This window comes from Sceloporus occidentalis, unplaced genomic scaffold (genome assembly GCF_023333645.1).
Source record: "Sceloporus occidentalis isolate IW3139 unplaced genomic scaffold, rSceOcc1.0.p SCAF_2, whole genome shotgun sequence".
NCBI classification, from domain to species: domain Eukaryota; kingdom Metazoa; phylum Chordata; class Lepidosauria; order Squamata; family Phrynosomatidae; genus Sceloporus; species Sceloporus occidentalis.
Window position 1 is genome coordinate 195,206,798 of NW_028316982.1, and position 13,379 is coordinate 195,220,176.

A 13,379-nucleotide genomic window follows, 5' to 3' on the forward strand; every position below is an offset into this window, starting at 1 on the left:
TGGGACTATTACTGATAATGGCTGTTGCCACAAGGGGAGAAACAAATGGAGCAGCAGTTTCATACAAATCTGGGCCCAACATATGAGTAAGCTACTTCAACCTAAATATGTAAAGTTGACACAGCAACACTCATCACTGTTGCAGCAAGGGACCTGTTATTCCCCATTTGGCTTGGAGATATCTCCCAGTTTAAGGAATAATTTGTCAAATAGTAGTGTGAGAACTATATATATGGAAACCCTACAGAGCTAGTTCAATTTTTATCACTTTAAAATGTGTTTTAGAAGAGGACTAATAGTTTAAACTTACTGCATGTGCTTTCTTTTATATTAGTACATGACTGTACATGAAACTAATACAACTCTGCTATAACTTTTGAATATAATTAACACGTTGATCAACATTATGGAATTATTCTTTTCTTCTGTTACACAATTAGCTATCCTACTATTTAGTAAAACACAGGAAAAATTACTTTGTGAACTAAGTTTAGTATTGCAGTTACCCTGAACAATGTTTTTTGTAGCCTCAACTGAAAGTTTTTATTCCATTATCCAGTTTCAGGACACCTACATACATACTCAATGCTTTGACAAATTCTTACAAGTAGAAAAAAATGAGTATTTCCACACATTTTTACCAGATGTACACAAATAATGGCATTTATTTTGTTATGAATATAATGAACTGAAGATTTAATTCTCCTTCTCCTGCACAGTCTTTGTTCCACGCAGTCTGCCAGTACGCCGGGCTGCAATGAGACCAACCTTGCGACCAGCTGGAGCATCTCTCCTAATGGTTGATGGCTTACCAATATGCTGGTGGTTACCACCACCAAAAGGATGTTCAACAGGCTGTGAAAAGAACAGCCAGAATCAGAGCAAGAAATGATTTCAATACAACATGAAACAGCCCGTCAAGCCAAAACCTATACAAAACCCCACTTAATGCCATGGAACTGAAGACAGAAGATGCTGAAGACACAATTGATGGGAGAAAGCCTGCTTTATCAACTTCAAGAAATAGTGCACATTTGCAATAAGAACTAATGTTATGTTTTAATTTTATGATGATTAGTGGTTTTGTTTTAGCTTTGAATTGTATGTTTTATATGTATTAGCCAGCTTGATATGTACAATACAAAAAGTACAGTAGTTACGTATGCATAATTAAATCTTTGAAGCACTGGCAATGCATGGTTTTCTGCTTGAACTAGAACATCACTTGGGCAGTACTATAACTGTGTCTGTTAGCAGTCACTGACCCACTTGAGGGTCAAGAGATGCCTTGACCCATCAGACTGCCCTTTAGTTCCAGCATTGTGTGGCTCAAGTGAGCATGCCACCTCAGTCAAGAGCCAGTAGCTCAACTGGCCTATTTTTCTTTTCTACTTCCATTTTCCTTTTGCATGATGGATCTGAAGTAATGGATTACAATTAAAAATTGTAAACAGTCTTGAGTGGTTTGTCAGAAAGGAAATAGATCACTGTAGGAAAAAAAACCAAGCAAGATTGCAATAAAAAGAGTTACTTACGTTCATAGCTACACCACGGACACGTGGCCAGCAGTTTCTCTTTGCCTTGTATTTGTGGTAAGCCCGTCCAGCTTTCAAGATTGGTTTGTCAATACGACCACCACCAGCAACAATACCTGTTAAATATAGGAAGTTTGTTCTCCGCTTTTTCTTAAAAAATCAACACCAGTTGAAACAGCTCACAGCCCTTCCCAAATACAATCACACCACAGTTAACAAAGCTTAATATAAAGAAGCTTGTTTTTGCAGTCTTTACCCAGCCCCGTTTTCTGCTTCATCCTCTGCTTAGCTAGAGATTTTTCGCTGTATCAGCATTGGGAGACGGTAAAGGAGGGCTAGAGAAAGGCAGACTTTCAAGGTAGGATTGCAGCAACATATTTCTGATAAACTGCAATAAAACACTGAGCTGGGAAGGAATGGGATTCTGCTCTAACCAATCCTACTGTAGCCATGTGTGCCTGCCTAAAAAAAGGCAAGGTAAGCAGCAGCTGCTTCCACAATCCCTTACTGAGCATGTGTGTTAAACGCAAAACAGAAAAGGGAAAGCAGTTAAGCCAGACTCACCACCTCCCCTGCCCATGTTAAAAAGGATGGATTTCTTAAGTATAGCCCTCAAAACTAAAATCCTAAGAAAATTGGAGGTCTGAGACAGAAAAAAACCTGAATGCATTTTAGTAGAAGCTTTCAACTATCTCTAGATTCTAGAGTCTAGAAGGTTCAGTGTTTTTGTTTACTTGTGCAAGGCTTATCTGGCCTTATTTCATTTCCCTTGTATATATTGATAGTTTTGGATAAAATGTTTACTGGAGTTTACTAAACTATTCTTTTTTGTGAAGTAGGACCCTGTCCCTATTCTTTCTATTTCTTTCTCCCGAACCAAATTTTCTGATAAAGAAACAATGCCCAGGAACACATCTACATCTTAAATGAGAGATGCCTGTAATAACAATAAGAAACTATGAACATGCTCTTCTTATATAACATCTTGCAATTAAAAAACAAGATTGAAGATTTAAAAATGCACTCATATGCCATCCTGTAAAAATTTCTGCCATTTAAAATGGCTGGGGGGGGGATGCCCCATGTCCGTAAATGGTAAAAGCAGTTCATTATTTAATTGCAGAGTTATGGCTCATCAGAGACTACTGGGAAAGAGGCCCTTTTTTACAAAACAAGTCACTTCCTGTTTCCTGAAAGTTTTTTCCTACCAGGCAAAAATTGGCTAGGAGTATGTGTCAAAGGTTTTGTGAAAATGCCCCCCCAAACCCACTACAGGGTACATGCCACTTTGCTTTATCCCAGCCTACACAGTCAGAACACATCAAGTTCTATACAGACGCATAGATTGATAGGTTGAGTATTAAAAGGTATTGAGTATTAAAAGTATTCCATACTTTCAAACACAACCATGTTGTCCAAAATGTTACCGTTAGGCTGCTTCTGCTATTATAGTTTGTTGTGACACCAGAGCTCTCTAACAGATCTCTAAATGTCTCATAAAAATACAATTCCCAGAATTCCACAGCACTGAGCCATGGCAGTTAAAGTGGTGTCAATTTGGATTATTTCTGCAGTGTGGATGCAGCCCTAACTCAATATGCAAGTTCAGAGATTCCATGACGAAAATGTCTCAGTAGACTCAACCAACAATTCTAATATGACTGAGTGGAAACCAAAAGCCTAAAAATATGGTTTTCTCAATTGCTGCTATTTTTGTTATTCACTGCATCTGAGTTTTGCATAAAGATCATCTCCAATGACAACTTCCTGTTGTAACAACAAAAAAGCCCCTCCCCCAACCTAAAATGGCAGGCAGATGGCAGAATTGGGGGGTGGGCATTTTTGAAATTGGTGGGGAGCTGCAGCCTTAGGACCTCCTGGAGGACCAATGTGGCTTCAATCCCTGGCAGCTCTTAAAATGCCGCATGATTCATTTTAGCTTTATATATGCAGTCCCTAGTTATTGTAAAGACATCTTTTAGACATCTCAAAACCCCAAAACAACTCTGCAATCCAGGTTGTATAATTACGATGTTCTATTCTAACACTTCCAACCAAACACTTTGGAGCTTGAAGAGTGCCACACACATTTTAGGTAACACTTACCAACAACTGCTCTGTTTGCAGAGGAGATCACCTTCTTGGAACCAGAAGGCAGTTTCACCCTCGTTTTCTTGGTTTCAGGATTGTGGGAGATAACTGTGGCATAGTTTCCAGAGGCGCGAGCCAGCTTCCCACGATCACCTGGCTTCTCTTCAAGACAGCAGACGATGGTGCCTTCTGGCATAGTACCAACAGGCAGCACATTGCCAATGTTGAGCTGAGCTACAAGAGATTAAGGAGAGGGAATATTTAAAGCAGCAATGTCACTGGGCGCATTTCAAAGAAACATGCACCAATTGTATCATCTTTACTTACCTTTCTTGCCACAATAAACAAACTGTCCCGTGTGAATGCCTTCAGCGGCAATGAACAATTCTGTTCGTTTCTTAAATCTGTATGGATCACGGAAAACAACCTTGGCAAGAGGAGCTCCTCGTCCAGGGTCATGAATTATATCCTATTGAAACAGAATTGCAATTTAATATGATGGCATAAAGAGAGAAAGAGAGGGGAGAGAGAGAGAGAGAGGGAGAAGCAATATTAATTGTAATTACTATTAAATACTAGAAACACTACTAATTTCCTTGTAATATTTACTTGCATTGTTGTCAGACCAAAGAAAGCCTGATATTTGACATGACAACTGTTTATACTGGGTAATCGTATCACACAACCCAAGTGCCTACCAGCGGTCCCATCTTCACATATTTAAATTCCACACAGCAATGATAAATGCTAAATACTGGAGGCATACTACTGAAAGGACTGAAGGATAGTTTCATTAAAAACCCATACTCTAGGTGAAATTCATTTGCATTATGAAATTTCATCTGTATGAAAGTCTCATTGTGCTTCACAGGCCTCCAGCCTTTAGTATGACTCCCAAATTATTTTCAGCTCACCTCTTTACACTGAATCCTTTCTGCATCTGAGTTAGCAGACCAATTCTATGAAAGCGATTCATACTTTCATACTGCGATTCTACTACTTCTTTCCATCTGTTAGTCTCAGGTGCTGCAAGAACACCTAAATTTGCATACTAAATTATACTGCTCCCTAACAAGATGTATTTGTCAGGGCTGCCCCTTGATATCTATCTGTGTGTAACAAGAGACGGTAAGTAGTTTCACAGTTTTTATACCCACCTACTCTTTATTGCGGCAGTTCAGCCAGGACACAAGAAGTCACATTATACTGAACACACCACAATATGTGGAGCATCATGACCTAAAATTCCCCACCGCCCGGCACTTACCTTCACAATACCCTTGATGTAGCCATGTCTTTCAGCAAAGTCAACAGCCCTGAGCTTCGCTGCGCCCTTCCTGTGTTTCACGTGGGCCCTGAAGACGGACCCCGCGCCTTTTCTCTGGCCTCTGATTACGCGGCCCATTCTGCACTGGGAAAGAGTTGCGAGAGACAAGGAGGTTTAGAATAAAGGAATCCCGGCCCAGGAATTTGTTTAGAGTAATGCCAGTAATGAAGGGAGTTCAACCCCTCTCCACACCAGAATCCACTCCTACACTTTACTACTACAAGGATACACAAAGAAGGGGGGAATGGAGCCACGTATTCATGGCACTATCTTGAAGCACAGCTGCCATTACCAAAGTTTAACCACCAACAGATATACATTTAAATCTTAGTGATAGGCTTAGTTGAACTAGAAATGGTGTTGTTGCTGTGTGCCTTCAAGTTGCTTCTGACTCATGGTGACCCTAAGGCTATCGTGGGATTGCCCTGGCAAGATTTGCTCAAAGGTTTGCCACTGCTTCCCCTGAGGCTGAGAGAGTGTGACTTGCCCAGGCTCAATTGATGGGTTTCATGGCTGAGCCAGGATTCGAACCCTGCTCTCCAGAGTCACAGTCCAACGCTGACTCTTCTTCGTATTATACTTTATGCACTTTGCACCTTTTATGCGTTTTGTTGCCAAGGCAGAGTAACACATGCAAGTGGAATTAAAGAGCATGCCCACATGCCAAGAAAACAGGCAGGGAGAGAGGCCTTGCAGCGCCTTTGAGGGTAACACAAAGGAAGAGGTTGGCAGCAGGAGCTTCCCTTGACTTCGTCTACTTCTTCAGAGGCATCTGAGTGGAAACAGAGGCATCTGGACGCATCTGAGGAAGTAGACTGAAGGCAAGGGAAGCTCCTGCTGCCAACCTCTTCCTTTGTGTTACCCTCAAAGGCGCTACAAGGCCTCCCTGCGTACACAATTTTACACATTAACACACTTGTGTGTGTATATCTTTATTCCAAACACACTGTAGAAATAACCCAGTTTGAGACCGCTTTAACTGCCCTGGCGCTCGCTCTCTCTGACAGAGAAGGCTGAATGTCCCACAAACACTGCAGCTCCCAGGGTCCCCTGGCACAGAGCCAGGGCAGTTAAAGCGGTCCCAAACTGGATTGTATCTGCAGTGTGTTGTGGACCTATATGTTCCTGGCGCCGCCATTTCCTTGGTGCCCCCCAAAAGGAGCCCAAAAGGCCAGGCGGAGAGCTCGAGATGGCGGCCAGGCGCCCCCTTGCTTCCCTCCGAGGACCCCAACGTCGCCAGGAAGCCGATGGCGCCCTGAGTCCCCCAGGATTCCCCCGATGGAGACGGATTCCGCCCGGCCCCCCTCCGCCTCCAGCCTTACCTCGGCAGGCCCTGGTTCGGAAAGGAGGCGGGACCGGAAGCTCGCGGAGGAACCGGCTCCTTCCGGCCACGAGGAGGCCGCCCGCCGCAAGGCCTCGTGGGTAATGAAGTCCTGACATCCGGGAACTTAGCAGCGCCGCCTCTTTTTTCCCCCTCAGAGATGGATGCCTCTTCTCTCTCAAACTATAGCAATGATCGCATTTTTGAGGCCGCGTTCACTGCCCGCTGCTGGGGAACTGTGGGAAGTGTAGTGTTCGTGAGACGTTAGCCTCCTCTGTTGAAGAGCTCTGGGGCCAAAGAAGCTCCCATACCCTTCAAAATACACCCATCCCGCCATATTTGCGGCTTTGGTTGTGCACGGTTTGGAGTAATATGTCCTCTCTAGGAATCTCTGGGTCCTCCTCCAGCGCAACTCTATGGCCAACTTTAACCAGAGAGAAGGATTCCTAGAGAGGACACTTAGCGCAGGCCTAGGGTCAGGGTCTGTCATGATTACATATAACATAATTACCCCCCTTCTCTGTCAGAGTGCTTATATATATATATATATATATATATATATATATATATATATATATAATATTATAAATTATTATTATGATGTATTATGTATTATTATTATTATTATTGCTTCCCAGCCTCTCCTCGAGTCCAGGTACATCGCATTCAAATACATATAGTTATTGCCACCCTTCTCTGCCAAAGAGTGCTTTTGGACGTACCAAAACAAATGACAGTACTTGCCCACAGAGAAGCCATATTTGCCCATAGCAAGTATTCTCCAATGATTCCCTATGGGCGAGTATGGCTTCTCTACGGGAAGGTATTCTGCAATGATTCCCTATGGGCAAGTACTCTCCAATGGTTCTCTATGGGCAAGTATGGTTTCCCTATGGGCAAGTACTGTCATTTGTTTTAGTATGTCCCCCATATATAGATATATACACACATATGTATATGTACATGTATTACCATCCTTCTCTGCCTGAGTCCTGGTGCCTCACCAAACTACAAATTCCCAGGGAGGGACCTGTAGGATGGAGCCAGGGCAGTTAAAGTGGTCTCTTGCAAAGTGCATTCTGCATGCTCTCAGCCTTAAGGGAAGGCAATGGCAAACCTTGCCAAGAAACCCCATGAGAGGGTCGCCATGAGTCAGAAATGTCTTGAAGGCACACAGCCCCCCTGGCTCTCATTCTCTGCCTAGAAGCAGCCCCTGTCCTTGCAGCAGGCTTCCTGAGTAGCAAGGGAGCTTGCTCCTTACGAAGAGGCTACAAAGGGCTGCAGCCTATTTATGGCGAAGCCCCTTTCCTTTCCCTTTCCCTTTCCTTCTCCCTCCTCTTCCCTTTCCATTTTCTTCTGCAGGGCGCTGCGGAGGATCCCTGCTGCTTGCCATCCTCCCTTGGAAAAGGCTCCTGCGATGCAAAAGGCTCTTCTTTGTGGCTGACACAGGCGAGGCTTATGCAATGCAGCTGGCTTTCCTGCTTGGCTAGGGTGTCCTTGTTGGGACTGACAGGGTTTTCTTTTCTCCCCTTCCCTCAATACACACACACACACACACACAACGGATCCCATGGCATTTAAGTCTAGCCTCAATTGGGGCAAGTGAAGCTATGCCAATGAATGCCAATCTGCCTCTGCAAGGAGAAGCCAAGCTCCCTCCCTCCCTGCCTTCCCCCAGGTTCAGCTTGTCGTGCCTCTCAGTTCAATGGCAATGGAGTCTTCCCGGACAACCGGAGGACAATCTGGAGTCTTCATAGATAGATAGATAGATAGAGAGATAGAGATAGAGAGATAGAGATCTGTCGACATCCAAGACAGAGCTGCTATGCAAAGGCAGCAAGATGCCCTTGCTTGCTGGGAGGATGGGATGCTCTCTTCTGTCTTTGAAGCTTTCACCTCCCTTTCCTCCCCCTTCAGTTTGCTTCCCCCCCCCCTTTTTTTTTTCTGGAAAAATACTGGCAGTGTTGATCCTTGGGGAAAACAGGCAGGATTCAAAACTAAAGGGTAGCTTTTATTGGGAGGAACTGCAAGGATTTTTTCTTTGCACCACCTTCTTGTTTTTAAAGCGAATGGGAAAAGCCTGAGCGGTTTCAGACTTGGCAGTTTTGCAAGGAGCATCATCTCCCTTGCTCTTCTCCATGGTTTGCAAGGGAGAGCAGCCTAGTTATGATGACAGTTGTGTTGTTGCTGCTGCTGTGTGCCTTCAAGTCGTTTCTGACTTATGGGGACTCCAAGGCAATCCTATTGTGGGGTTTGCTTGGCAAATTTTGTTCAGAGGAAATTTGCCATTGCCATCCTCTGAGGCTGAGAGAGTGTCATTTGCCCGATACCATTATGGAAAAAGAAGGAGGCAGCTGATAAACCTTCACCCCAAATTATTTTTGGAACTAATGGAGCTTAGAGTTGTTGTTCTAAGGACCAAATGAGATTATTCATGAACAGGATTTCTCATATTTTTGTTTGCCATTGAAAAGCGGCCACAGGAGAGGAAGGATTTGGATGCAGGCCATGGCACTGAGGGAGGAAAGGTAACCACTGTGCCCACCCCATTCCCTGTTCAATTAATCTTCGTGTAACTGATATTTGCCCCCTAAGTAGAAAACACACCGTGCTCTGAAGCAATTTGCTCCAGGTACAATTTAAATTAGAATCTTGGCAAACAAGACAATTGATGTCTATTGCAACAAAAACCAGCTGGGTGGTAGGCAGGGAAGAGAGGAAAGTGTTAGTGAAGTGAGAGAGGAATGAAATGCAAAGCTGAGATTCATATAAGACAGTTATACAATTATAGTTGGACAATGTCACTAAAGGCTTTTGAGCTCCAGAACTCTTCATCATCCTAGAGTTCTGGGGAATTCAAAAGTCCCCATTCTTTTCTGGCATTTTGGTTGGTCTTAATTAAAGTGATTTGCTCAGCTTTGGATTTATTTTGCCAAGGACCAACACAATTACCTGTATCTGTTTTTACAACAAAATTAACATAGTGTCTATTCACAAGGCACAGGAGCTCAGGGAGAAGGATATACACAACAGGAGATCCCTAACGCAACTGCAGACCTTGTGTGGTTCTGGGGGAAGGGGAGGAATAGCATGCTACTGATATTTGCTACTGATATTTGGGGAGATCAGAGAAAGAGGAGGAGGAAGATGCACAATGAATACTAAATAACTGCAGCAGATTTTTTTATGTGAGCAAATGCATGAAAGGTTGCTATTGTCTAGGTACACTTCCATTTGCATACCTCAACCAGGTTCTCCATCTCTCATTGGCAATCTTCCTAATAGTTTTTTGTGGGTTTTTCAGGCTATGTGGGCATGTTCTAGAAGAGTTTGTTCCTGATGTTTTGCCAGCATCTGTGGCTGGCATCTTTTTTGTGACTTCACCTTTTGGGGAACACAGTGTGGTCAATGTCATTTGCAACAGTACTTGTCCATATGCTTTAAGGAGTTGCGTTGGAAGACACTCTGTCTGCAAGTACTGTTTGTTCTGCTCCGTGCACCTTGGCTCACATTGTGCAAAACAGTAGGGAGAAAGAGACTAGTCACCACTGGCAATGGGCACTGTAATGGAGAGACCATTGGGCCTTGCAAAGGGGATTACTTATGAGAGCTGGGCAGAATCTTCCCCGAACCAATGGCAGGATACTTTGCCCCTTGCAAAAGTGGCGGTGGTAAGGTGTGAGGAGGCACCACTGACTTACAGGTGGGTGGCTGAATGTCATAGTGTATTTTGCCTGAGAATTTATTCCAATGGGCATTCTGCCACAGTGTTGCTTGAAAGAACTGAGCCACCACCCCTCCCCATAAAAAAGTAAAATGTCTCATGCCACCTTCTAGAAATATAACACATCCTTTCCCCATTAGTTTCTAGGGAGGACATTAATCCCCCATCCCCCAGCTCTTGCAATGCATACTTCCTACTGCCGACCTCAGGCAAGCACTAATGCTTACCATATGTCTCCAGTGTGCCAGCTCTGATTCCAGACTCATGAGTGAGGCAGCCTTGTTAAACCAGTATATATTTCTATATGATGATCTTGGATTGTTAGCATGTGGGTTTTTCCTTAAAGTTTCAAAGTGGCCATTCACATTACACAATTATAGCACCAGAGAATCATAGAATTGAAAGAGACCATGAGGGGCATCTAGTTCAATCCCCCGCCAAGAAGGAATATACAATCAAAGGACTCCCAGTAGATGGACATCCAGCCATTATTTTGCCATTATTCTACTTTAAGTGCCATGGTTCCATCCTATGTCAAGTTTGTTTGTAGTTTGGTGGGCCACTAGAGCACTCTGGCTGAGCATTTTAAATGGATTTGCCTACACTGAAAATCCCAGGATTCCATAGGATGGCACCACATGCCAGTTAAATGTAGCACTATAATTATTTCATGTGAATGGCTTCAGGTTCATGAGTGCATCTGAGATTTTACATGTAAGAGCTGAGGGGAAACACATGTTATTTATCAAGCGTTCAGCATCAGGACATATAAACTTCCTGCCCCTGTTGAACTGAATGTTTTGAGGTTTCATACAAACGGGGAACAAGGAACCAGTTTCACAGGAACATAGATTAGGGGCCAGTAATGGAAATCTGTCAGGAGTCTTTTGTTCTGCCATAATACATAGTGATGGGATATGTAGTAGTGATAGAAATATTTTAGAACTGTGAGTTCAGACACAGCTGTTGAGATAAGCCAGGTTAGGAGATGAACTTGTTCAAGATCATTTGTAAGAAAGCATCTGGCTATAACAAGAAAGAGAAAGGGGTGGTGTGGGAAAAGAAAGAGAAATGTGTTTATTAATTTTAATGAATATGAATTAAGCCCACCAGAATTGTGTGTAGTTTAATTATGTGATTGTAATGTTTGCTGGTCATTTCTGGCAATGAAAGTAACTAGGCCGGCTCTATAGCTTCCTATTAAGAGTTTCTGAATTTTTTTACTACTGAGCCTAAGTTTCTGAACTTTCGTATCCTCCTGGACTTGAGAAAATGAAACCATGGCCCTCACTGTTGCTGTCACCAGCTCAGGAAAGCCTGCTTTTATAGCTGCTCTTCAGCACTGCAGGAACATAGCCAAGGGTGCGGGATCCATGGGGTCCAGACCCCCCCCCTTCTGTTAGATACAACGAATGGTGAGTGCCGCTGTGCCACTGCACCCAAACCCCATTATCTGGACCCTCCCCTTCCCAAAATCATGGCTATGTCCCTGAGCACTGGCACCCTCAGCTGGTGAACAAGCATGTACATGTGTATGCATATACCACCCCCATACTCTTCTGGCTATGGAAGGAAGGAGCGAGGAGATGGTGCCAATGGCAGTTCTAAAGCCATCAAAAGGGAAGTGGGTAACCTTCTTTCTCAGCAGGCAAGTGCCACGAGAGCTGATACATTTATGTACTCCCTGCTTTCCCATCTTCCTTCTTCCATGACAAGTAGAGTAGGTGGCATATGGTTGCCCTTTTAGATGGCAGCCCAGGGACACGTCCTCACCTACCCACACTCCAGCCAGCCTAGTTATACACTTTGTTATCCAAATAAAAGTGAGAGACTGGAGATCCCCACCAACTGGTTCAGCTTCTTTTTTAAAAGTAGCGAGAATTTGCTGAGCTCAAAGAATCCTGCGAGAGGCTGGGGAACTTGAGGATCATTTCCACCTACAGTCGGCCCTTATACACGGATTTTTTATACACGGATTTAAGCATACACGGTTTGAAAATGTACCAAAAAAGTATAAATTTACCTTGATTTTCCATTTTTTATAAGGGACACCATTTTGCTATGTCATTATATGTAATGAGACTTGAGGACACACGGATTTTGTTATACACGGGAGATCTTGGAACCAAACCTCAGCGTATAACAAGGGTCCACTGTATGCATACCAGTACTAACTGAGGAGGACTCTAGGGTTGGGTGAATAAGGGGATTTTTATTTAGAAATATGCTAATGATAGTAATTCAAAGGGACACACCATACAGAGCTAACCAAAATAGAGGTATGGAAATTGGACAGCAAAATTTTAGGGATGTAGAAGGGGTAGTATTTACCTGTCCCGGAGAAGAGACTACTGAGAACAGGATATGGCTTAGATGAAGGGATGCCATAACCCGGCGGCCCCCGTGACAAACCCGCTTTTGGGGGCCCCCTCCCGGTCCCGGTCCAGTTTGGCCCCCAGCCCCCGGTTTGGGGCCCGCGCGGCGCCAACCCACCTTCCCCTGCCTCCCCGCGTGGCCACGCCACCCACTTCCTCCTCCTCCTCCGTTCGGAAGCGAAGGAGGAGGCGGTGCGCAGGGGGAGGGTGGCGGGGAGGTGGGGAGGGGACGCGGGCGTGGGCGTGCACAGGAGGCGCACCTTCTTCTCCTCCGTTCCAAGCCTCCCTTCCTTTCTCCCTCCTTCCTTCCTCCTCTGCCTCCCAGCCCAGGCCCAAGCGGAGGAGGAGGCAGAGGTGCTTGCCTGGCTTGGTGCTCCCTGCACACACGCGTGCGCGCACCAAGCAGCAGGCACTGGCAGGCAGCCACCCACCGCCTCCTCCGCCTGGCGCACCTCCGCGCTGGGCACTTCCTTGGGCCCGGGAGGCAGAGGAGGAGGCTGAGGCGGAGGTGGCTGGCTGCCTGCCTCCTGCCTTGGCGCGCGGGGGGGGGGGAGTGCACCAAGGCAGCCACCCACTTCCTCCTCTGCTTGGGCCTGGGCTGGGAGGCAGAGGAAGAGGAGGGAGGAAGGAGGAAGGAGGGAGGAAGGAAAAGAGGAGGAGGAGGAGGGAGGAAGGGAGGAGGGAGGAAGGGAGGAAGGAGGAAGGGGGAGGAAGGAAGGAGGGAGGAAGGGAGGGAGGAGGGAGGAAGGAGGAAGAAGAGGAGGAGGAGGAAGAGGATAGTGATGATGATGAAATGAGCCAGCTTCTGCGGCACAACCAATGTAAGTTGCTCTGATTTTTACAAACTCATGCGCAGTGAAAAAAAACCAAAGTCCCTTGACCAAGTACACACTTCTGAGAAGTACAGTTGAATCCGAGGGCAAACCCACTTCTTGTTAAACCACCTTGACATATTCAGTATGCATAGCATGTTCAGTGTGAAACCCAAAGAGTTTGGTTATTGAAT

The 13,379-nt window shown here is 44.9% G+C and overlaps 1 protein-coding gene across 1 annotated transcript; it reads right to left on the minus strand.

Moving 5' to 3' along the window:
• Window positions 1-634: 634 nt before the first annotated feature.
• Window positions 635-6,348, minus strand: LOC149319511 (large ribosomal subunit protein uL2). Its single transcript, XM_089511861.1, has 6 exons — window positions 6,276-6,348; window positions 4,894-5,037; window positions 3,954-4,095; window positions 3,642-3,860; window positions 1,536-1,651; window positions 635-855 (listed from the first exon to the last, which is right to left on the minus strand). The coding sequence occupies exons 2-6, from the start codon at window positions 5,029-5,031 to the stop codon at window positions 697-699; spliced, it is 774 nt and encodes a 257-aa protein (XP_089367987.1). The 5' UTR covers window positions 5,032-5,037; window positions 6,276-6,348; the 3' UTR covers window positions 635-696.
• Between the last annotated feature and the right edge of the window lie 7,031 nt (window positions 6,349-13,379).

Excerpts from the sequence above, each read along its gene's own strand:
- LOC149319511 (XM_089511861.1), bottom strand. The coding sequence starts at position 5,031 with ATGGGCCGCGTAATCAGAGGCCAGAGAAAAGGCGCGGGGTCCGTCTTC. Across the intron at positions 4,096-4,893 it reads ACATCAAGGGTATTGTGAAG|GATATAATTCATGACCCTGG; the intron begins GTAAGTGCCGGG and ends CTGTTTCAATAG. Across the intron at positions 856-1,535 it reads TCCGTGGTGTAGCTATGAAC|CCTGTTGAACATCCTTTTGG; the intron begins GTAAGTAACTCT and ends TTCTTTTCACAG.